This window comes from Boleophthalmus pectinirostris, unplaced genomic scaffold (assembly GCF_026225935.1).
Source record: "Boleophthalmus pectinirostris isolate CB_2022bp ecotype Guang Dong unplaced genomic scaffold, ASM2622593v1 HiC_scaffold_7, whole genome shotgun sequence".
NCBI lineage: Eukaryota > Metazoa > Chordata > Actinopteri > Gobiiformes > Gobiidae > Boleophthalmus > Boleophthalmus pectinirostris.
In genome coordinates, this window is record NW_026571473.1 from 4,184,226 (window position 1) to 4,207,566 (window position 23,341).

The 23,341-nt window shown below is 42.2% G+C and overlaps 1 protein-coding gene across 1 annotated transcript in view; it reads left to right on the plus strand.

Moving 5' to 3' along the window:
- Positions 1–22,766, plus strand: part of zmat3 (zinc finger, matrin-type 3) — a 65,111-nt gene extending 42,345 nt beyond the window's left edge. Inside the window, exons 2-7 of the mRNA XM_055164753.1 lie at positions 2,648–3,115; positions 6,390–6,559; positions 9,094–9,234; positions 14,152–14,318; positions 16,888–16,985; positions 21,923–22,766. Of these exons, the coding sequence (XP_055020728.1) occupies positions 2,648–3,115; positions 6,390–6,559; positions 9,094–9,234; positions 14,152–14,318; positions 16,888–16,985; positions 21,923–22,131 (1,253 nt within the window). The 3' untranslated portion in view covers positions 22,132–22,766. The remainder of the gene's footprint in view (positions 1–2,647; positions 3,116–6,389; positions 6,560–9,093; positions 9,235–14,151; positions 14,319–16,887; positions 16,986–21,922) is intronic.
- Positions 22,767–23,341: the final 575 nt, after the last annotated feature.

Genomic DNA, 23,341 nt, shown 5'->3' on the forward strand with positions numbered 1-23,341 from the left:
TTGACTGAGTGACAATTAGTATTACTCAAGTTTTAAACAATGAAAAACAGTCATTGAAGCAGCAATAAAAGGATCTGTAAGTCGGTTAATATCGGTATTGGCAGATACTTAAAACCATGGTATCATAATCAGTAGTAAAACTGAAAAAGCTGGATCAGTCCATCTCTAACAAAAACTTTTCTAAACGTACAATACTATTTAAAAAAAAACATGAGCTGCAATAAATAAACAGCAGAATAAAACATTTTAGTACTTAGTTCACGTCTATCTTGACTCATAGAAGTTATCAGTTCAGACTTTTACAGCTCAAATCTTATCGTAATACCAAAAATAAGCCCAAATTTCTCAGTAGTACAAACAAAATGTGCACAAGATAAATATTGACCACAAATATATAGTTCCAGATCTCATACTGTATATCGAATGATAAGTCCATATAGTATTTATTGTGACAGGCGTCTCGAGGATGCAAAGTGACTGCACTGTCTGCCCGCGTCTCATCACAAACTGAAATACAAACAACCGCACAGCCACAGAGAGCCACAGAGAGCCACAGAGAGCCACAGAGAGCCTCTGCAAGCGATGTGTTCCTTATTTCAACATCAACAGAATAATTTGACTATTCTGGGATGATAATGTGAACTAATTTTTCGGTTTAAGGTCCGTCACCTGCTTGATTCTTTGGAGATGTCATTGCTTTGCCTGGAATGTTCCACAGTATAACATTGAACAGCTTCACCTTATATTTATTCAGTTACAGATGTTTTTATAGCTCAAAAAAAGCTCTGGGTAGTGACCGAAAGGACAAGATCGCAGAAACAAGCGCTCGAAATGAGTTTCCTTCGCAGGGTGGCTGGGCGCTCCCATAGAGATAGGGTGAGGAGGTCAGTCACACGGGAGCAGCTCGGAGTAGAGCCGCTGCTCCTCCACGTCGAGAGGAGCCAGTTGAGGTGGCTCGGGCGTCTGTTCCGGATGCCTCCTGGACGCCTCCCTCGGGAGGTGTTCCGGGCATGTCCCACCGGGAGGAGGCCCCAGGGAAGCCCCAGGACACACTGGAGGGACTATGTCTCTCGACTGGCCTGGGAACATCTTGGGGTCCCCTCGGAGGAGCTGGAGGACGTGTCTGGGGTGAAGGAAGTCTGGGAGTCCCTGTTTCGACTGCTGCCCCCGTGACCTGGCCCTGGATAAGCGGAAGAAAATGGATGGATGGAGGACCTCATTTCCTAGTGAGCCAGAGTGTTGGAGACGTGTGGAGACACTTTCTGAAATATTCCATCCAGTCCTTGTATTTGCAGAGGTCACTGGTGCTAGACTAGTGCATGTCAATGGTCATAGTTCTCCTGCCACTAAAAACAGTCTTACCCACTCCACAAAACACCTGAAACAAATCTATTATTACACCAGACTGTCCATGTGAATGTCTGTGTTGATAGAATAATTTTGGAAATAAAACCAACCTTACATTTGAAGGATTTATGTCTGAGCAGCAGTGAGTTGTACCTCCTGATAGAAAGTTTGACAGCGGCAGACTGATATGACCCTAGCACCTACGTATCTTACCGGCAAAGTCAAATTCCGCTGCTTCTGAGAAAATAGTCCCTCGACATGCAACGATTCATGCGATGCAAGCAGCGAGAGGCTCTAGTCTTGTGTGTGAGTATCTGCTGCTCCTGTTCCTCCTGTACCACTGTCACTTCACTCTATTGCACATGTCTCCTGCTGAAAGAGCCTCTGTCCTGTCTGTATCATGTCAGTCAATCACACCATTACTTCTGCACCACTGAAAATGTAACATTTAAACAAACTTATAAAGACGACTGAGAAGACTGAACACAAATGTCCCCAAAAAGAAAATCATATTTTGCAGATTACAAGTTGCAAGTAGCAAAATCTGCAGCTGAAACCGGTAATCGAGCAGCAGAAAGAAAGTTTGGAGTGAGAGAGAAACTTGTGACACCGGGAGGATGCACCATGAAACTTTCCTGAACTCACTGGATGGATGAACAAAACCTGGACACTGAAACCATCTTGTTGGGATTCAGAAAGGCTGGAATAATTCTAACTGGAACTGATGCTGAGTCTGACAACAGCGACACAGAAGAGGAAGCGGCGCTCTGTTTAGCTCCGGAGGTCGAGGCCAAGTTGCTCTGAGGATGAAGAACTGAATGGATTTAGTGATTTGGAGTGAGATGGAGAGTTTGGTAAACTTGTTCTGTTCTGTTGTTTATGTTATAGTTTATCTGAAGAACTGTTCATACGTGACATTCTGTTGTTCTCTCTTTTAGTGTTATTATTAGAACTTGACTTTCAACATGAAATGTCGGTTCCTGGTCTCTGATTTTATAAAATAAATTTCTCTCAAAAAGTGCAACTTATAGTGTTGTATATGTTCTTTTCTGAATGACTTATATTCCAAAAAATACGGTATATATCCAGCAATTTCTCCAATCTCTATATTTAAAAAAGAAAATAAATATACATATTTATATAAAAATATCCCAAAATAAACTTTGTTAAGCTTTATTGTTTCAGCTATATGAGTTTGGAGATCGTTTGACACACAAATTGAAATCTCAATCAAAATTCGATTAATTGTACGGCCTGTATGTAAATGTATTGATTGACTTGTCTGTCTGTCCCCCTCCAGGTGCAGAGACCCTCCTGAAGCCGCCTCTCAGCCTCTTCACCCACCCACAGCAGCCATTTCAGCACCTGGACCCTCTGCCTCCTCTGGGACCCCCACCCATGGGTCCCACCCCAGCCCTGTGCCCTCCTCCCCTCACCCCAGCTCCGCCAATGGGACCCCCCGTCACCCTGTGCCCGCCTCCTATCGCCACGCACACCATCAGACCCCCACCCCTGACGCCCCCGCCCGGTCACACCCTGGTCCACCCACCCCCGCCCAACATAGCACCCAATCCACAGCTGGGACCCCCGCCGATACCCCCGCACCCGCTCGGACCCCCACCGGTAGTCGTGGACCCAAACAAGACGATTCCACCTCCAAATATTGATATCCGAACTCCACCTCCGTCGCTGCGTTTTCCCCCAGCGCCCTGTCTGGAGCCCCCCCAGATGCCCCCCAGCCTGGTCCCCGCTCCAGCTCCGGGTCCAGGTAAAAATGTCATAAAATCAAACTTTAGTCTTTTTTATTATTGTGAGAAAAAATATAAAGATTTAAAGGTCACATATGATGCTATTTTCTGTATCTATTTCCTCACAAACAGACCTGGACTTGTGTTTTGTTTCATTCACACGTGTTTATTAATTTAAAACAAGAACAGTCCACAGAAAACATTCAGCTCAGAGTGACAAGATGTTCTGCTCCAGGTTTAGTACAAGCTCCTTTCCATCTGCAGTCCTTGGGCAGATATAAAATATACATTACAGAAACTATTTACATTAGACCAACTCTAACAACAACATTTCATCAGAAACAGTGTCTCCTGAAAATAACCACAATCCAACATTCAACAATTCAACATTTAAAACAATTAAAATGAATTCATTCTAATTTCCATAAATACAAGATTTCAAATTCATCATTATGTTCAACACAAACACACAAACCCTGCAGATTTTCTGAGTTGTTCTCTTAAACTGAAAACACTCTGTTCTACCTTGTGATGTTATGTGGTAATAAAAAAGTGCTCCACTGTGTTTTTAAACTCCATACACTTTCACAAGAATTATTTAGATGATTAAAAACCAGGAATTGCCCATCTTTACTAAACTAAACAAACAGTTAAATGTAGCTGTGAAATTATCCATTTCCACTGAACTAAAGGTAAAAGGTAGTGTTTTAGTCAAGACCACACTAATCGAGACCAAAACTAATCTGAGACCACAGGGTCCAGAGACCAGGACAAGTCTTGGTCTTGTCTCGTTCTCGACTCTCAAAGGTCTCTGAGAGTCGAGAACGAGACAAGACCAAGACCATCTTTGTCATTTCTTACATTTATTTGTATTTTACAGATATTGTGGCACATATATATTTTACATCTGTCTCCATTGGATCTGGATAATTTAGACTTAAAATAGGCCAAGCAAACTGTTCTGCACTTAAACACTCTGTGCCTCTTTTTGGACCCTCACCCACAGTTTGAGAATCCTTCTTTAATCCCACTTCCTCTGGCACTTTACAGAAAAGGGCTTTAAAGTGAATGAAGGGTTTTTTTCACGTTCATAACATTTACAGTTACATTCTCTTACAGGTTTTGCAGTGATATTTAGCCTCTGCACATTTACCGGCTGTAATGAAATATGATCACACTCGTCGAGTGTCAGACCTCGAGTCTGAGACAAGACTGATACAAGACCAGCATTAAGACCAAGACAAGACCGAATCCAAATGCACTCAAGTCCAAGATGAGACCAAGATCGTAAAAAAGCAGTCTCGAGACCAAGACCGGTCTCAAGTATTACAATACTAGTAAAAGACAGCTGTTGACTTAACTTGTAAACTACATGACATCACAAGGTGGAACAAAGCAGTTTTGGAAATGCAGACAGACTAAAGAATTACTCAAACATGTGTCAATGAAACAAAACACAACCCCAGGTCTATTTTTGATGAGGAAACAACATTATAACACGACTTGAAGCTCACAAGAGTCTATTTTGCAGAATATAAGACCTTTAACCATTGCTTTGTGCACGACTGCAGATGGAAAATATCCTGTAGCTAAGTCTGGCGCAGAGCATCTTTTTTCTTTTAGATCGATGTATTCTGTGCTTTGTCCTTCATTTGAAATAAATAAAATAAAAATACAGAAATAGATTATTCATGATTATTGACACCAAGTCCAAACAACAGTGAAATATTCTATTTTCTTTCCAGCACTTTACTTTACGTGACCAGCTTTTAGGGCTGTTGTCATTTTTGTATCAGTCGACTAATCATTTTATTTCGATTATAAAGATTTATACAACAGCAGAAAGGAGAAATGAGTGAAAAAAGACAGATTAAACTCATAATTCATAAGTTTTTATATAAATACATTGTTCCCTAGTACTTTTTTTCTGCATAAATAATAATAAAAAGATGCATAATAGTTTCCAGAGCTTTTTTAGTTGACTAATCAATTGACAGGATGTGTTTTTAGTCAACCAAGAATTTCTTTAGTCGCCTACACATGATGAGTAAAGTTGAGGTGACAAAAACAGCCTAATAAAAAGCACTTTACATGAATTCTCCTTTTTTGGAGTATTTATTTTATTCGGGAAGTTGCTGCAGGCGTCTCTTTCATCATTGGGGTTGTGTTTTTTTCCTTGACAGCAAAAGTATCAGTACAGACACAAAGCTGTTTTTAAACCTCCCAGAGAATCAGCAGTGTTGGTCACATGAACAGTGAACATTTTACACAAATCTACCTGCTTTATATCAGATTTTAGCGGCAAATCTTTCAAAAGCTAAATAATTAACAATTTTATAAGCCCAAAAAGTCATTTCCATTGAATCTACTGTTTTTATTCCATCATTTATGCCTCTACATTTCGTGGCTGCACTTTTGTTTTAGTCTGATGAGGTTCATTTGGTCTTCCTATAATTTATGTTATTAGGTTCTTTATTCAGATCAAGAGTTTGTTTTCATACCTGACAGTTTGGACTGCTCACTAGCGCTTTTCCTCAGAGTGGTCACGTAATGTTGCTGTGACGTGTCCGGTCAGCTGATTTGGTTTTGGTGCTGTCTTCCTACTGATGGAGGCAGGATGACAGCGCCATCTGCAGCCCGACTTCCTCAGGACAGTATCCCAGGTGTGTGAGAGTAAAAAAGCCCCCTTGTCCCGGTTTATCGTCCCGTGGGCACGTTTTCGTATTTCGATTGCCTCTTTAATCCAGCAACGATGTTTGTTTTCCTCTGTCCCAATGATGTTTGCTCCATCTCAATCCATAATGTGGTTCTCTCTTTTGCAGTGGTCAGAAATGGCCGATTTGAGTTGTTCTTGTTCTGCTTTGTGTTTTGTTGCTCGTGTACACGCCTTCGCTTTTTACTCTCACACACCTGGGACACTGTCCTGAGGAAGTCAGGCTGCAGATGGCGCTGTCATACTGCTTCCACCAGTAGGAAGACAGCGCCAAAACCTGTTTAAATCAGCTGACCGGACACATCACAGCAACATCACGTGAGCAGTCCAAACTGTCAGGTATGAAAACAAACTCTTGCTCTGAAAAAAGAACCTAATAACATAAATTATAGGAAGACCAAATGAACCTCATCAGACTAAAACAAAAGTCCTGCCACGAAATGTAGAGGCATAAATGATGGAATAAAAACAGTAGATTCAATGGAAATGACTTTTTGGGCTTATAAAATTGTTAATTATTTCGCTCTTTCCGAGTGTATTGTGACCTGAATAATCACCATTATTAACGTTGCCATCCCCAGTTCCAGGACAGGCAGCCCCCGGAGGAGAGCAGCCCCAGGACGAGGCCTCTCCCCTGGGCAGTGAGGAGCAGGAGGACCCCCTGGGGCTGGAGGAGCTGTGCAAACCGCTCTACTGTAAACTGTGCAACGTGACGCTCAACTCCACACAGCAAGCTCAGGCTCACTACCAGGTCAGCAGAAAAAAAAAAGCATTTGTCATTATGTTTGCTATTGTTTTGATGAGTTTCAACTTCTGTTTTGGGTTGTTTGAGTCTGATGATGTCATAATCTCAGATGGAGTGAGATGAGTTTTTAAATAAATGTTAAAAAAAATATATCAACATTTGTTAGGAATCTGTCCTGTTTAGTCCTGTTTAGTTATTTTTAATGCTGTTTAATCCTGGCTTAATCCCAGTTTTGTATTGGTTTAGTTTAGCTCTGTTTAGTCCTGTTTTAATCCTGGTTTAATTCTGATGTAGTCCTTGTTTAGGTCTATTTTAACCCTGGTTTGGTCCTGGTTTAGTCCTGGTTTAATCCTGGTTTAATCCATCTTTAGTTCTGCTTTAGTTCTGGTCTAATACTGGTTTAGTTCTACTTTATTCCAGGTTTAGTCCCAGTTTTGAACTAATTTTGATGTAGTGTCTGAGCTCTAAAGCATTAATTGCACAGTTCTAGTGGTGGTCTTTTTAGACCAGTTTTAATCCTGTTTTAGTTCTGTTTTAATCCTGATTTAGTCCTGGTTTACGTCCATTTCAGTCTCGGTTTGGTCCTGTTTTAGTCGTGGTTTAATCCAGGTTTAGCCCTGACTTTGTCCTGGTTCAGTTCTGGTTTAGTTCTGGTTTAGTTCTGGTTTAGCCCTGGTTTAGTCCTGTTTTAGTCCTGTTTTAGATCTGTTTTAGACCTGTTTTAGTCCTGATTTAGTCCTGGTTTACGTCTGTGTTAGTCCTGGCTTGGTTCTGGTTTAGTCTTGGTTTGGTCCCAGTTTTGTATTGGTTTAGTTCTGTTTAGTCCTGTTTTAATCCTGGTTTAATTCTGATTTAGTCCTGTTTTAGACCTGGTTTGGTCCTGATTTAATCCTGATTTAGTGTTGGTTTAGGTCTATTTTAGTTCTGTTGTAGTTCTGTTTTAGTCCTGGTTTAGTAATGTTTTAGACCTGTTTTGGTTCTGTTTTAACCCTGTTTTGGTTCTGTTTATGTCCTGATTTAGTCCTGGTTTACATCTGTTTTAGTCCTGGTTTGGTCCTGGTTTAGTCGTGGTTTAATCCAGATTCAGTCCTGATTTAGTCCTGGTTTAGGTCTATTTTAGTTATGGTCTAATACTCATTAGGTTTTGGTTTATTTTAGGTGTAGGTTTCCCAATTTTTAATCAGTTTTCATGTAGTATATGAGCTTTAAAATGTTTAAAACAATTGCACAGCCCTAATGGTGGTCTTCTTAGTCCTGTTTTAGTCCTCGTTTAGTCCTGCTTTAGACCAGTTTTAACTGTGTTTTAGTCCTGCTTTAGACCAGTTTTAACCCTATTTAATTACTGGTTCAGTCTAGTGTTTTGATGTAGTGAGTTAGCTTTAAAACCATAGATTAATTGCACGCCAGTTGGTGGTCTTTTTAGTCCTGTTTTAGTCCTGGTTTAGTCCTGTTTTAGTCCTGTTTAGTCCTGTTTAGTCCTGATTTAGTCCTAGTTTAGTCCTGGTTTAGCTCTAGTTTTATTATAGTCTCTGAGCTCTAAAGTGTTAGATGAATAGCGTGGCCCTAGTGGTGTTCTTGTGTCATTACCGGCGTTAATGTCAGTCTCTGGTTTCACATTCACAGTTGTACAAAAGTGTTGCCGAGTGAAACAGAAGGCTTTGTGTTGTGTTGAGGAGTGATGAGCAGAGCCTGCTGAGCTGTGAGCATTGTCACTCTGCCTGCTGTTCCTCCTCTCTGTTTTGGACACACTGCAAAAAAGTATTATACACAAGTTTAAGCACACTTGAATTAAGAATATGAGTCTTGGTTTCAGGAGTTTTGATTTTTGAACTTTAGTTTTAAAATTTTATTTACCCAATGGGCCCATTTTAGACATTTCAAGATGTGTCTGACTTTTAAAGGTTTTTTCCTGTCCAATATATATACATAATTCTGATACTACAAATGGACCTACAAATGGACCTGCTACCAGTAAACAGTGTGACTACATCAGTCTGTATGTCCAACCAGGATATCGGCTGAAGAGATATTTGGAAGCTGATAATTTTCAGTATCAGTGCCGATTTCAATACCAGCATAGGATCAGTGCATCCCTATAAATTAAATCAGTTACATGGTTAAAGTTAAAGTTTGGGTTCATTTAATTCAAGGTTGGATTTAAGGTTAAAGATGCATTATGGAGCTTTTCTAGTGAAGGGTCCATCACCTGCTTATTTTCATTGAGATGTTACTTTGTTTTTGTTGGAAAATTCAACAGTATGACATTAAATGTATCCATCTCCATGGAGACAAGCAGGTGGAACCACCAGGCAAAGTAACAGGTCAGATCTGTGGAGAGGTGACGCTTACAATAAATGCATGTTTTTCAGGTTCTTTTTGTTTAGTGATAAAATCATACATAACATAAGTACAAATTATTTATTCATATTGTGGAACATTCAGGCAAAGCCATAATATCTCCATGGAGACAAGCAGGGGTGGGAAACTTACATCATGCACCTCTAATGTAATGTAACATGTGTGTATGTGTGTGTGGACAGGGTAAGAACCACAGTAAGAAGCTGAGGAACTTCTACGCGGGAAGCCAACAGCCTCCAGCCGTCAGGATCACGGACACCACAGAAACCAGCGGCCAAACGTCCCACAGCTCAGGGGTCAGTGAAGGAGACACAAGCAGACAGGTGAGAGCAGCACCTGACGGACCTAGAGCTGTGAGGGGAGAGGAACACTGGTCATATGTAGAACTGTAGCTACTCTCGCTCTGATTGGTCAGAAAGGTCATGTGGCTTGTGCACGCTGGCACTGGCGTGCACCTGCGTGGGAGAAGAGACGTGCTCCTCTGATCTCAGCCTGTTCACTTGAATGGACGGTCATGTTTAGACCCCAGAGCTTGATAAATGCATGTAGTTAAGCTGCTCGTTCCAAATAGGAAGTGAGCAGGCATTAGATTTATATAGCTCCTTTCAGCACACGCAGAGCACTTCAGAGTATTACTCATTCACTCCACACTACTGCAGCCACAGCCGACCTGGACCAGACTGACCCAAGTGAGGCTGCCAATCTGCGTCATAGAATCAGTAAACTCACAGGAACAAATGAAATAACACTGAAAAAACATATTGGACCATCCCTAATGTCTGTAATAATGATAAATAAACCAGATTTCAGTGTATTCCATCAGCGTGTTATTGGAGCAGACATGTGTTTCTGGCTCCTGTCTGGTGCTGTGCGGGTCAGCCCACACTTCTGTAATAAGCTCAGAGCAGTGAGTGGGAGAAGGCTGGAGTGGACCAGCTCTTAGTCATTAGTCTGTCTCTGTGTATATGCGTCTGTGTGTGTGTGCATCTGTGTGTGTGTGCGTGTGTGTCTGTGTGTGTGGAGGTGGAGGAAGCTGCACCAAAACACCTCCTCTGTCTTGTTATATCTGATTGATATGTTTGGAATTTATGCAACAAAAAGATTAAAAAATACACTTTACTCACCTTATGTCCATTAGAGATGCGCGGATGGGCTATTTTTTCATCCGCAACCGCGACACAAAACTCATCATCCGCCCGCTATCCATTTTGCACCGAAGGTTTTCAAAACCGCACCCGCCCGCCATCCGCCGATCTGATAGATTTTAGAACAATCATACAGCAAACAAACTAAGGAGCCTCGATAAAAATGCAAACTATAGCTCATTCATTCCAAAATTCGCTCAGCGTGTATGTTCACATTCTTAATTGTCAGTGTCGGCGTCAGAGCACATCTACTGGAGGGGCATGGGTCACCAGCAGGGGGGGCACTGCCATTTGAGAAATATTTTAACGCGGTGGAGTCATACACAGCAGACATGCTATCAAACACGTTTTTCTTTAACAGTATTAGGCTAATTATGTGTTGTTATTATAATCATTATTATATTAAGATTATTATTATTATTAGCTGCAATAGTTGTTGAGGCTGTGAGGTAGACGATAGGCACACACATGACAATAATAAAAGGTTGAGGTTTATTAAAAAACAATAAGTCCTGCCACTGGTTGTAAACATTAAACAACAGCCTCTCGTCAAAAACACCTCTGAACTAGAAATAGCCACGCATCGGACAGCACCAGGGCTGTAGTGAACGTGGTACGCGAGTCGCCGTCCAGTCCTGTCCTATAGAGACCTGAGACTTGAGGGACCGGGACTAAACCAGGACTAAACCAGGACTAAACCAGGACTAAAGGACTAAACCAGGACTAAACCAGGACTAAACCAGGAACAGTGGCGGCTGATGGTATAATTTTTGGGAGGGGCACCAAGGGCAAAATTATAAATATATATTATGAATAATATATGTATTATATATATAGGCTGTATATATAGGCTGTAGTATTATAACAAATACCAGAAACAGACATTTTGGTTAGTATTGGCTGAACAGTATCGATCAGAGCACAATGAACAGCCAAGCGCAAACTTTATGCAACAACACAACGTAACACTCCGCTCACACCCAGACCCAACGTCAGTAAAACTACAATAAGAGACATGAACACAGATGCCGCTCCTACAGCACACGACAGAACAACCAGAGCAGCTCCATCGCACCCACCAGCTCATTTACGCACTATTTAACTATTAACACTATAACACTATTTACCTGCGAGGCTCCAAGTTCAGATTTGCCGCAAACTAATGAAAACCAGCCTCTTACCGTGGAGCTTTAAGCTAAAGTAGCAGCTGCCGCTAATCGTGGAGCTGCTACGAGTTGATGCAGCAGGTTGACGTGACGTGACGTGACGTGAGTGACAGGACAGTTGTCCAATCACACTACACTAAATAAACAGAGACTGTGATGTCATTGATGTCACAGTAAAGTTTGTGTCCTCAGCCCGAAGTGAAATGCGCCAAGCAAAATCATTTTAAAATAGTCAATAATAACGGCCTGTCGGGGGGTGGGGCACCAGTGGCCGCTAGGGGGGGCACGGCCCTCAAATGCCCCACCTTGCCGCCGACACAGTTAATTGTCCATAACAACCCCAAACTTACCTGGTTTTCTTGCGCAGCTAATTAACTGACAACGTTTTCCGACTAGGCTATTTTTTAACCTTCTTGCCTTCGTGTTGGATGTTGTTACATTCTGAACATTCTGCCATTGCCCGATGTTATTTCAAAGTCATAGCCTCACTCCATCGGTCTTTCTTTAAGTTTTAAATACCCCGAGTGGCAGTCTACGCTATAATGTCTGCGTGTTTTAAAATATATCTGATATTGAAACCAAAAAAAAAAAGCATAACTAAATAAATATGGCCCTATAGCCACTTACGTGTTGGCAAACAGCTGAAATAAATTAGAAATAATAAAATTAACTGCATATAATATGTGCCTCGTAAACCTTAGGCATCAATAACCCGACACAACCTTAACCTTCAGAACATAAAAACGAGGTCAAATGGGCTAATTAACGATATGACGTACACTTCATACTACAAGCATAGACAACGAGACTCATCTTTTCAGATGTAGGTAACAATACTAACAATAACTTTTTTTTTTTTTTTAGTAGTTAAACCGCCACCCGCCCGAATTTAATTAAAATATAATTTTTCGTCACGTCATCCGCCCGACCAAAAACACATTTAAAACATAAAAAAATGTGAGAAATGTTTCAATAACGTAAGAGTTTATAAAGTTTCAGAAACAGATTTTGAATGTAATTACAGATCTCGAGGTGTTTAATTGCCACAGAGCTGAACAGGTCTTCAAAATTATTTTAATTTTATTTTTCGGAAAATCTTTGAGAAACATTTATGAGAAATTTGGACAGTCACAGTTGAGCTCTGACAAGTGCCTGTAACAGTGCTACATACTTTTCAAAACACTAAAGTGTGTAGTCTTTATTCGTTATCCGTGCTCTGTGATGGTGAGATAATAATGTAATAAGTTAATATTGTAGTCACATCTGTTCTGGGGCAGAATGATGGAATCGAGGCTGCCAATCTGTGCCATCGGCCCCTCTGACCACCTCCACACGCCCGTGCACACACAAGATCCAAACACAGGCAAGGCCGATTTTTATACAAATGAACAGGCTCAGTACTTATTACCAATATCGAAACCACTCCTTAGACAACAGAATGTCATTTAATACTAAAAAAGTACTTTCTTTATGTTACTGTGTGGTCCAAACTGGTTCTGATAAAGCTCTAAATCAGGGGTCATCAAACTAAGGCCTGTGGGCTGACTCCGGCCCTCCATGCCCCTTTGACCGGCCCCCAGCCCCTCTGCCCCCACCACTTGAACTGCCCCTGTGAGGCAATCCTCAAAAGTGCCATGGCCTATGTCTTTTTATTACTTTTTGGCAAAAAATAACACGTCGGCATCTTGTATTTTGTTGATTTTTTCAATTTAAATACAATATTTATATGAAGCATTTATATGTATTTACATTTGCCGCTGAATTTTCGTCACCTGACAAACTCAAGATCAAACAGTGACAGTCAACGCTCACAGAGTACTATAGTGCAGAGTACTGTAGTGCAGAGTACTCAAGTACTCAAGTGCAAAGTACTGTAGTGCAGAGTACTGTAGTGCAGTTAAGGACAGCAAAATGACGAGTGTTAAAGTGGGAAAACTCGACAAAGAGTGCAGAGTTTTCAAAGAACAGTGGATGACCGATTCTTTTTGTGTTCAGTGTGAGGAGTGTGCAGTTTATCTGATATGTAAAGAAAGTGTAGAGGTTTTCAAAGAATATAATCTGTGTCATCAGAGTCAAACAATTCTGTTATACGGCCGACCCCGGCCCCCATCACAGTCAGGAGCCATAATGTGGGCCCCAGAGAAAAGAGAGAAAAGTTTGGTGACCCCTGCTCTTGATCATTCTAAAACTTTTCTGCAATAGTCAGATTTTGTGCTTTTCATGCGAGTTTTTATTCTTTAATTTTTAATGATACTCACTATTCACCTCGCGGGCAAACTGTCTTGCCCAAGGACACAGCATCAGTCTGCCTTGGTCCCCAGAGCCCCTGGCCCCCTCCTCACTGCCCTCTGTCTGTGTATGTTCCAAAAAAAGAAGCTCATAATCGCCATAAAGAAGCAGACTTAGCAACTATGTCCTTAACTGCCCTCTGTGTGCAGGTTTACCCCTCCTCACTGTCTTTTTGCCCTCTGTCTGCACTTTTACCCCTCCTCATTCTTCTTTCTGCCCTCTGTATGCATGTTTACCCCTCCTCACTCTTCTTTTTGCCCTCTGTGTGGAGGTTTACCCCTCCTCATTCTTCTTTTTGCCCTCTGCCTGCATGTTTACCCCTCCTCACTGTCTTTTTGCCCTCTGTGTGCAGGTTTACCCCTCCTTACTCTCTTTTTGCCCTCTGTGTGCAGGTTTACCCCTCCTTACTCTTCTTTTTGCCCTCTGTGTGCAGGTTTACCCCTCCTCACTCTTCTTTTTGCCCTCTGTGTGCAGATTTACCCCTCCTCATTCTTCTTTTTGCCCTCTGTGTGCAGATTTACCCCTCTTCATTCTTCTTTTTGCTCTCTGTCTCCAGTTTTACCCCTCCTCACTCTTCTTTTTGCCCTCTGTGTGCAGGTTTACCCCTCCTCACTGTCTTTTTGCCCTCTTTCTGCCCCAGGCTCTGTATAAAGGAGCGGCGAGGGTGATCCTGGCCACAGAGAATGATTACTGTAAACTGTGCGACGCCTCGTTCAGCTCTGCAGCCGTGGCTCAGGCTCATTATCAGGGCAAGAACCACGCCAAGAGACTGAGACTGCAGGAGGCTCACAGCAACGCCAACAACAGGTACGTCCCGAATGTTCGAGTTTACATGGAAATAATAATTCTGAATTGAGGTTTACATGGAAAAAGATCGTCATTATATAATTGGGCTCGGCATCTGGGGGTGGGGAAGGTTCTGATTGGACAGAGACACCAACGTATTTACGTCGACCGGAAGAAAACACACACTTCAGCTGCTACCGGCTTTTCTGTCATCTCGGTTTGTCATTCCACCACGGACACAAACATAATCCAAACTTTTTCCGCAGTGGTTCTGATGATAATTGTGCAGCAGCTGGAGAATTGTCTCATCACACTTTACGTCTGTCAGCTGAGGAGGAGAAGGGAAGAGTGTCGGAGAAGGAGGAAGAAGACAAAGTGAGTGTGAGGCTGCTCTACCTCAGCCCACTCCCACATCCCGCTCACAAATCCAAAGAGACTTGGATGAAAGTCTGAAACCAGGACTGTTGGAGCCGGATCGTCCGGATCACGTCAGAAGGAATAAATGTTTACATGATCCAGGAATAAATTCATTTCTTCATTTCCTCATTTCTTTAAAGTCGGAATAAACCACTCACTACAGAATTAAGTTTAATTCCAAATACAGTGGTCCCTCGTGTATGGCGATTATTCCGAAATGGCTCCCTACAGCTGCGTAACTTCTCCCTTCTTTCAGCATGTCCAGAAGTCCAACTTTTTGTGTGATGGTTAGCATCTTCCGCTGCCTTCCGGGAGCAACCACAGGAGCCTTTGTCGGTGCAGAACTTTTCGTCGACATTGTAGGTTTTGTCAGTTAGAAAACTTGCAAACATACAGCACTTCAGAATCACACTGATACAGATCCAACATTTATGTAAATTCATCAAGCTGAACACATTCTGTACTGTACAGGAGACACGGCACGGAGGAGACTGATTGACAAAGGTCTACAGTCCCTTAGCCAATCAGAACACGGGGAGGAACACAATGTGTGTTCATACACTGTAAAAAAAAGCGAGGCCGCGAAAGGTGAACTGTGTTATAGTGAGGGGTGACTCTAATAATTTTCATCAGGTATTATATGTTTACATGGTCTTTTTAAAGCGGAATACATTTTTATTCAGAATAAAATGATTTTTATTTGGAATTAAAGCTCTCATCTAAACGTGGCAAGTATGGCTTTAAACAAGTCCAAGTTGAGCCCCAAGTCTTAGTCCATTTTATCAAGCCAAGTCTCAAGTTCTAAAAATAGTGACTGAAGTCTGACTCGAGTCCAAGTCACGACTTGCAAGTCCCAACCTCTGAGTGAAAGTATGCAAAATAGTCTAAAATATACCCTCCTTTAGGCCTTCACTGTCCCTCCTCTGCACCATAGACACTCCCTTTTATCGGGTATTAACTGCTCACACGTCGCATATTTAGATCACCATGTTTTGAAAATGTTATATTCACCAAAAACAACATATTAACATGTTGGTATAACTGGTATATTAAGCTTTTCCCAGATCCCACAGGAAGAAGGACAATAACGTCTTTCCCCTTGATGAAATTCACCAAACATTCTCTTTGTTCTGGCTTTAAATCCTCGATCTCGGGAATCGTTACCAACTCAGAATGTATGGCTCTTTGCTGATTGACTGATGTCCGAACTCGCACTTCCGGGGTTCTTTCAAACTGCCTAGTGTATTCTGATTCCTGATCTAGTCGCTGGAGAGAAATGAAATTGAGCGGAGGCACTAGGTGGCGCCAGCCTGGCTAATGTCATTCCCCATTCAGAGCGGTATCACTATACACAATCAATGTGCATCCTGCTAATGAAAGTAGAGCACATCACACAAGGTTTGTCCAAGTAGTGTACAGTTTTGTATCCTGCCTTTTACATTTATGGGGAACAGGCATGTGGGAGCATAGGTGATGTGGGCTTGTGGTACAGCAAACCATAAGAAGGGTTTGAATTAGGGTGTAAAAAAATATCAAAATATCAATTTATCATATTTAATATGATGATACAGTATTGATATCATGGGCTGCTGTATCGATATATCACCAAGAGTATTTTTTGGTATATTTTACTAAATTATCTTGTTACAGTTACAGTTTTGTTGCTCGTTTAGAGGAAGGAAACTCATTTATGTGACACATTTGACATTTTTACTATTTTGAGGATTAAAATGGGTGTGTTTTATATTAAATTTGCACAAAGACTTTTAGTATCACAGCCATAATTTAGCCTTTATTTTTTATTGTATCAAATCGATTTGAAATATATTGTATCGAATCATATTGAATCGAAAGTGTATGGAGGTATGTATCGTATCATAGCCTGTGTATCGTATCGGCAACTTCTTAATGATCACCAGCTCTAGTTTGAGTTGGGCCCAGGAGATCACTAGATTACTCAAACATACATGGATAACATCTAGAACCATTTGGTGCGTGTTTTTGATGAGGGGACAACAGTACAACATGGTAAATAGCTCGATTTCTCCTTTAACATCATATAATGTTGTGTCTTTGTAAAACTGTATATTCAGACACTACATGACATCACTGCATCTCATTTACTTACGTGATTATTTTGACCACAAAGTCTTTATTATTTCCTTGTTTCCAGTGAAGGCCCCAGTGAGGTCACACCAAAGAGAAGCAGGAAGGATGAGTACCGCCTGGTGAAAACCAGACGCAGTCCACAGCTCCAGGGCGCTTTGACAGGTAACAACGATTCACTATTCAAACACAACAACACTCAAAATGAAGCACTATTGTTCTGTTTGGCAACCACTGTTTTTGTAAGCTATCTCCTCTCTGCAGCTATGGCCACAAGTAATGATTTATTAAGGATGCTAAAATCTATTGTGAGTTGCACGATATTAAATCACAGAATGGCATTTTGAACAATAGAAGATAAGAAAAGTCAAGTTTGCAGTGGTGTTAGTAAGGGCTTTTAAACAAATCAGGGCTATGCAGTTGAAAATAATCTCTCCATAGTAATTAATTAAGTTGACGTATAAGAGAGGATTTGAAGGAATTATAAAAGACTAGTTTAGATTTTATTTAAAGGGGCACTATGCAACTTTTCTGGTGAGTCTGGAGTGTCCATTCACTGTAAAATCTAATAATTAGACCTTACTTGAAAAAATCTAGGAAACCAATTGCTTTGAACAATTTTGACTAAAATGGACTCTGAATCTAATCTCTCAGTGTAGTGTATAGGAAATTCCTTTTTCATCGAACTAGGTACAGCAAGTGAAGTGAACTTTAGTTTTCATTCACAGAACTCATATTGTGAAGATGTGCCAACGAATCAGTCCGGTCCTCAATTCTGAAATATGTAGTAACTTTTACTTTAAGAGGAAGTTCAACTTACTAGGTAAAACCAAATGAGCAAATGTTACTGCTATAAACAAGTTAGAGTAAAAACAGGTTCTTTTCTACAATGCTGCCATTTAGATCTGCATCAGGTTCAAGGATTTGAATATTTATTAGTCTTTGAAAAAAACAGACCATATTTTCCGGGCTATTGGGAGCACTCATAAGCCTCCAACCCCATCAAAAAACGACTGCGTGCCCCGCAATCCAGAGCGCCCTATACACGGTGTCCCAGGATGACTTCAGTAAACTACAAAGCCGCACCACCTGCAGCGTACACAAACACACACAGAGCAGACAGCGACCGCACAGCGAAACACACCCGCAGCCACACTCATCACTCCACGCCGACGAGGAACAGAACGGAGGAACGAACCGAAAAAGCAAGTGCAATGTGCCACTTCTAGACACAACTGAACAACTGAGTCACTGCAAACACGCCGACAATCCGTTGGTCCCAGACAGCACCCTCCCTACACGCCACAACTGAACAAAGCCCAGAGTCACCGTGAACGCCACAAACAAACAAAACCACTGACCCATCCAACTGTTGTGTTTCCTTTAAAGTCCGGTGCGGTTTATTTGTGAAAAATGTTCAAAAATAGACCATTTAATGACAGAGCACCTCATAATCCAGAGTGCCCTATAGTGCGGAAAATACAATAGCAAAACTTTTGTTCAGCTTTGGTTCAAACACATCGTAACATGTGTAACAATAAAACTATAGGAGACACTTGGGCACAGTGTGCTTGCGCGTGTGTGTGTCTGTTCCCTGAGAGGAGGTGGGGTCACGTGAGCGTGGGGTGTGTGTGTGTGTGGGTGTGGAAAAGCATAAATGGTGCACACTCACCTGGGCCAGGGAGGAGGAGAGAGGTTGGTTGGGTAGCCGTAATTTTTGTTGACCGCTATTGCTTTTGTTTCTGGTTTTACGTTTTCAAACAGTATTCATTTTTTACGATATCCTTGCTCTTGGTCCATATACTTACGCTTGTCGCTGTGAACCCAGCTCTGTATTAAACCACCGTAAACGCACACTGGATCCAGCCTCATCTGTTTTACATCGCATTCAGCACGTCATAACTTTTACAGAACCCAATTTTACCTCTCCGCGGCTACCAGGAAACACAGTATCGTATAGCCGCTACAAAAACAATAAAACTCGGTCATTCCATGTCAACTCAACCGAGGCCCCCAAACTTAGGAACCGTCCACACTAGTATGTATTTGAGTTGTTTTCATTGTGGATGTAGTGTTCGTCCACACTAATCCGCTAAAAAACAGCTCCAGAGATGGAATGATCTGGTGCCGCCAGCTCCTACGAATTCATCTGAGTACAGATCTGATCTGGCACCGTGTGGACACCTAAAAACGGTGATACACTGATGTAGGTCTATGCACCGCGAAGTAATTCACCACCAAAACACTAAGAGGCTAGAATATATGTTCATTCATATGGGTCTGTGAGTACGACCTGCAGACGTATAATATCTGAAAAGTTTCACATGAACCATCTCCAACGTGACAGAAACACAGAACAGACTCACCATCAGCAGAACACCCCTCTGTCACAGAAAGAACACTCATATTCCACTGAGTCGTGTCCTTTAGGGAGACAGAAGCTGAATCACATCAGTGCACAATAGCGAGCTGTTTTTTGAGTGCCCTGTTTATGCAAATGAGCCATGTGGTTTTAAGTTTCGTTTCTGTACAACGTAAACAAATGTGCTCAAAGCTGTGTGGATAGGGAAGACTTGTGGACACAGAAACAACGTGTCTGGACACAAATCGTTTCCAATACGATGATAAGCAGATTTGTTTCAGTGTAAATGTAGCCTTAGGTCTTCAAAAATACTGGAAGAAACAAAACAGGAGAACAGGTGGAATCGGACACAGACTGAATGAACAGAGGGAGGATATAGAGACGCTCTGGGAGGATCGGGGAATGAGTGGAGCTGTAGGAAAAACAGGGAGGAAGTAAAAGGAGGAGCAGAACAGACTGGGGAAAGGAGCTGGACTCTTGATAATAATACGTCACTGTTGAAGTTACTTTTTCCCCCTGAAAGTAACTGTTACTGTAACTGTTACCACAATCATTAAGATCCACAAACTCGTAGCTGTGAGTAAAGTAAACGAGCTGAATGGAAGTGAACCCTAGTGTTAGATTTTACAGTGTGGAGATGTTAATGTGTTGCTTAAAATGTTATGGCTTTTCTATCTTGCATGTATTCAGTGACAGGTATTTTTGTTGCTAGAGAAATCCCCTGAAAAACTTACATTTTCTGTGAGTGAAGTTCAAAACAGACTTTTTGAACAACGTCAGACTGAGAGCTGACAGACAAAGCTTCTGTCGTCCTCTAGAGGGCAGAGTAGTGTGTTTCTTTTCCCAGTGTCAAACTATGAGTGTGCTTGTTGACTATAAAAATAATTATAGTCAAGTTTTGATCATCGTAATCATTATCTGGACTATGCAGACTCAAACACATATGAAAAGACTTTTATAATGAAGACATCGACAGTTCGAAGTATAAAATATGAATATTGTCTCTTTAGATGCCTTCAGTCCACAGTTTTCAATGGTGATTTGGTTTGTTTTCAACTTTAATGTTTGAAAAATAGTGGAGTACAAAAATAATCGTTAGGTGTAACTCTATGTCTGTTAAAAATAATAATTATTATTATTATAATGATTGTTACTGCCAAAAGCTTTAAAATAATCTGAAAGCGAAATAAAGAATAAGCAACACACTTTCAAGAGCCTGTGACTAACTGAAAAACTGTTGGCTAACACACAAACCCTGCATATTTAGACTGAGTTCTTCTCTTGAACAGAAAACACTCCACCTTGTGATGTCATGTGGTAATACAGGAAGTGCTCAATTATGTTATTCGGTCCTTTTTTCAGACCAAGAGTTTGTTTTCATGCCTGACAGTTTGGGCTCTTCACAAATGATCTTCCTCAGAGTCACATGATGTTGCTGTGACGTGTCCGGTCAGCTCATATAAACAGGTTTTGGCGCTGTCTTCCTACTGGTAGAGGCAGGACGACAGCGCCATCTGCAGTCCCACTTCGTCAGGACACGTCACAGCAACATCACGTGATCACTCTGAGGAAGAGCGCAGGGAGCAGAACAAACTGTCAGGTATGAAAACAATCTCATGGTCTGAAAAAAGAACCTAATCACATAAACTATCAGAAGACCAAATTAACCTCATTGGACTAGTTCTCCCTTGTTTTTAAACTCCATACACCTTCACTAGAATCATTTGGATCATTTCAGCCCTGGAATATGGCAGTCTCTCGTTAACTTATTTGAGAAGGATCAGCAAAACAAAACAATCATTTCACCTCTTGTAGCTCCACTTGGTTGTATGGAGGATTTTTTTTTTTTTCAAATTGTCAGTGAAAGTTTAAAATACCATTACAGAGACACAGCAGCCTTGTAATTATGATGACAAAAAAATAAAATGTATCTATCAACTGTGGACGTGGTGGGGCCAGATAAACATCAGCCAATAGATAATGAGACTACCTCTTTATCTATTGGCTATTAGGTTGTCAATCAAACTTCCTAGAGTAACTGACTCGCCAGCGCGCAGGGATCACGTGGTTTATGCAGCGGTTCTTAGAGGCTTTTTCAAACTGCATCTTCTTCGCAATTTGCACAAAGTTTGTTGCGGTGGTGGACGAGAATACACGACCAGTTTGCCGCAAAAGAAAGTCAGTTTTTGAGTTTGCTGAAAGAAGAAGCGAAGGGGAAAAGGAGCGAAGTCAAACAGGCAGGTGAAGGGTCTAAAAACTGATGCATCGGTCGCTAAATTACTTCTAGACAGGTCACTTCAACAGTAATTCTGGCTGTAAACAAGCGTGATTTCTAGAGTAAGGAGGCGGGAGGAGGAGGTGTTTCTACTGAGGGAGCTGTGGAGGAGGAAGGTGGTGTCACGCATGCACAAGGACTGTTGCTGTATTTCTCCTCCCTTAAAAAAATCCTCTATACAACATTTAAGTCAGTTTTTCATGGTGAAATTGTGTTAAAACAAAGCTCAGATTCAAATAACTCGAGTGACAGAGCTTCAGACAGAGTAGAGCCTACAGTTAGCACCACCTCCCAGGCAATGTTGATGACCTCAGCTTCAAAGTATCAATTTGAAATCTGTCTCTTGCCTCCATTTGACAGTATGACATTATCACATTGTAGCATATGAAAACCACCAATAAACAAGATGATGATGCTTCAGATACTGTACACTATATTAAAGTAGCTCTCCTCTGCCCTCCCCAGGTCCGTACTACCACTCACGTCCGAGGCAGAGGATCCCGCGTGACCTGGCCATGTGTGTGACCCCCAGCGGCCAGTTCTATTGCTCCATGTGCAACTGCGGAGCGGAGCAGGAGCCGGACTTCAGACAGCACCTGGAGAGCAAGCAGCACAAAGCCAAAGTGTCCGAGCTCAGATACCGCAACGAGATGGTCACCCTGGGATACAGCTAAGGAGAGAGACGGTCTGCACAGGAGGACGAGGAGAGGAGGAGAGGAGGAGGTGTGTTAAAAGGTGCATATGACAGGTTTGCATGTTTTTCTGATTGTGACTTGGTTTGGAGAGGTAGTATCTGTGGTCAACATTTATCATTGTTTTACATCAGTTAAGTGGCAGTTTGTGGAAAATCACTTGACAGGAAAAGTACAAAAATACAGGAAGTAGCGCCATAATAATAATTTTCCATCTTTTTCCCCACAAACTGACATTTAACTGTAAAACTGTGATGAATATTTACCAAACCAAGTCAGAGGTAACCTGGGGGGTATGCATGAAGCGAGCTAAAGCGAAAGCCTGGCTTATTTGGCCAATCCAGGTTCATCAAAGCCTCAGTTCCACCAAAGTGACTGACCAGAGGTGACACTGACTTGCCACAGTAACATGCAAGCAAGCTCTGCATGCATTACTACGCATCAGGAAGGAGTCAGGCAACTTCAGTCCCCAGGTGTATTAACCAGGCTCCGGACTCTGCACTACGCAGTTAGCCTCCTCTGTCCAAGTAGCGAACAGGAGAGGAGAGAGTGAACAGGAGAGGAGGGAGTGAACAGGAGAGGAGGGAGTGAACAGGAGAGGAGGGAGTGAACAGGAGAGGAGGGAGCGAACAGGAGAGGAGGGAGCGAACGAACAGGAGAGGAGGGAGCGAACAGGAGAGGAGGGAGCGAACAGGAGAGGAGGGAGCGAACAGGAGAGGAGGGAGCGAACAGGAGAGGAGGAGGCGAACAGGAAGAGGAGGGAGCGAACAGGAGAGGAGGAGCGAACAGGAGAGGAGGAGCGAACAGGAGGAGGGAGTGAACGGAGAGGAGGGAGTGAACAGGAGAGGAGGGAGTGAACAGGAGAGGAGAGAGTGAACAGGAGAGGAGAGAGCGAACAGGAGAGGAGGGAATGAAGAGGAGAAGAGGGAGTGATCAGGAGAGGAGGGAGCGAGTGAACAGGAGAGGAGGGAGCGAACAGGAGAGGAGAGAGCGACCAGGAGAGGAGGGAACGAACAAGCGAGGAGGGAGCGAACAAGCGAGGAGGGAGCGAACAAGCGAGGAGGGAGCGAACAAGCGAGGAGGGAGCGAACAAGCGAGGAGGGAGCGAACAGGAGAGGAGGGAGCGACCAGGAGAGGAGGAAGTAAACAGGGGAGGAGAGAGTGAACAGGCGAGGAGGGAGCAAACAAGGAG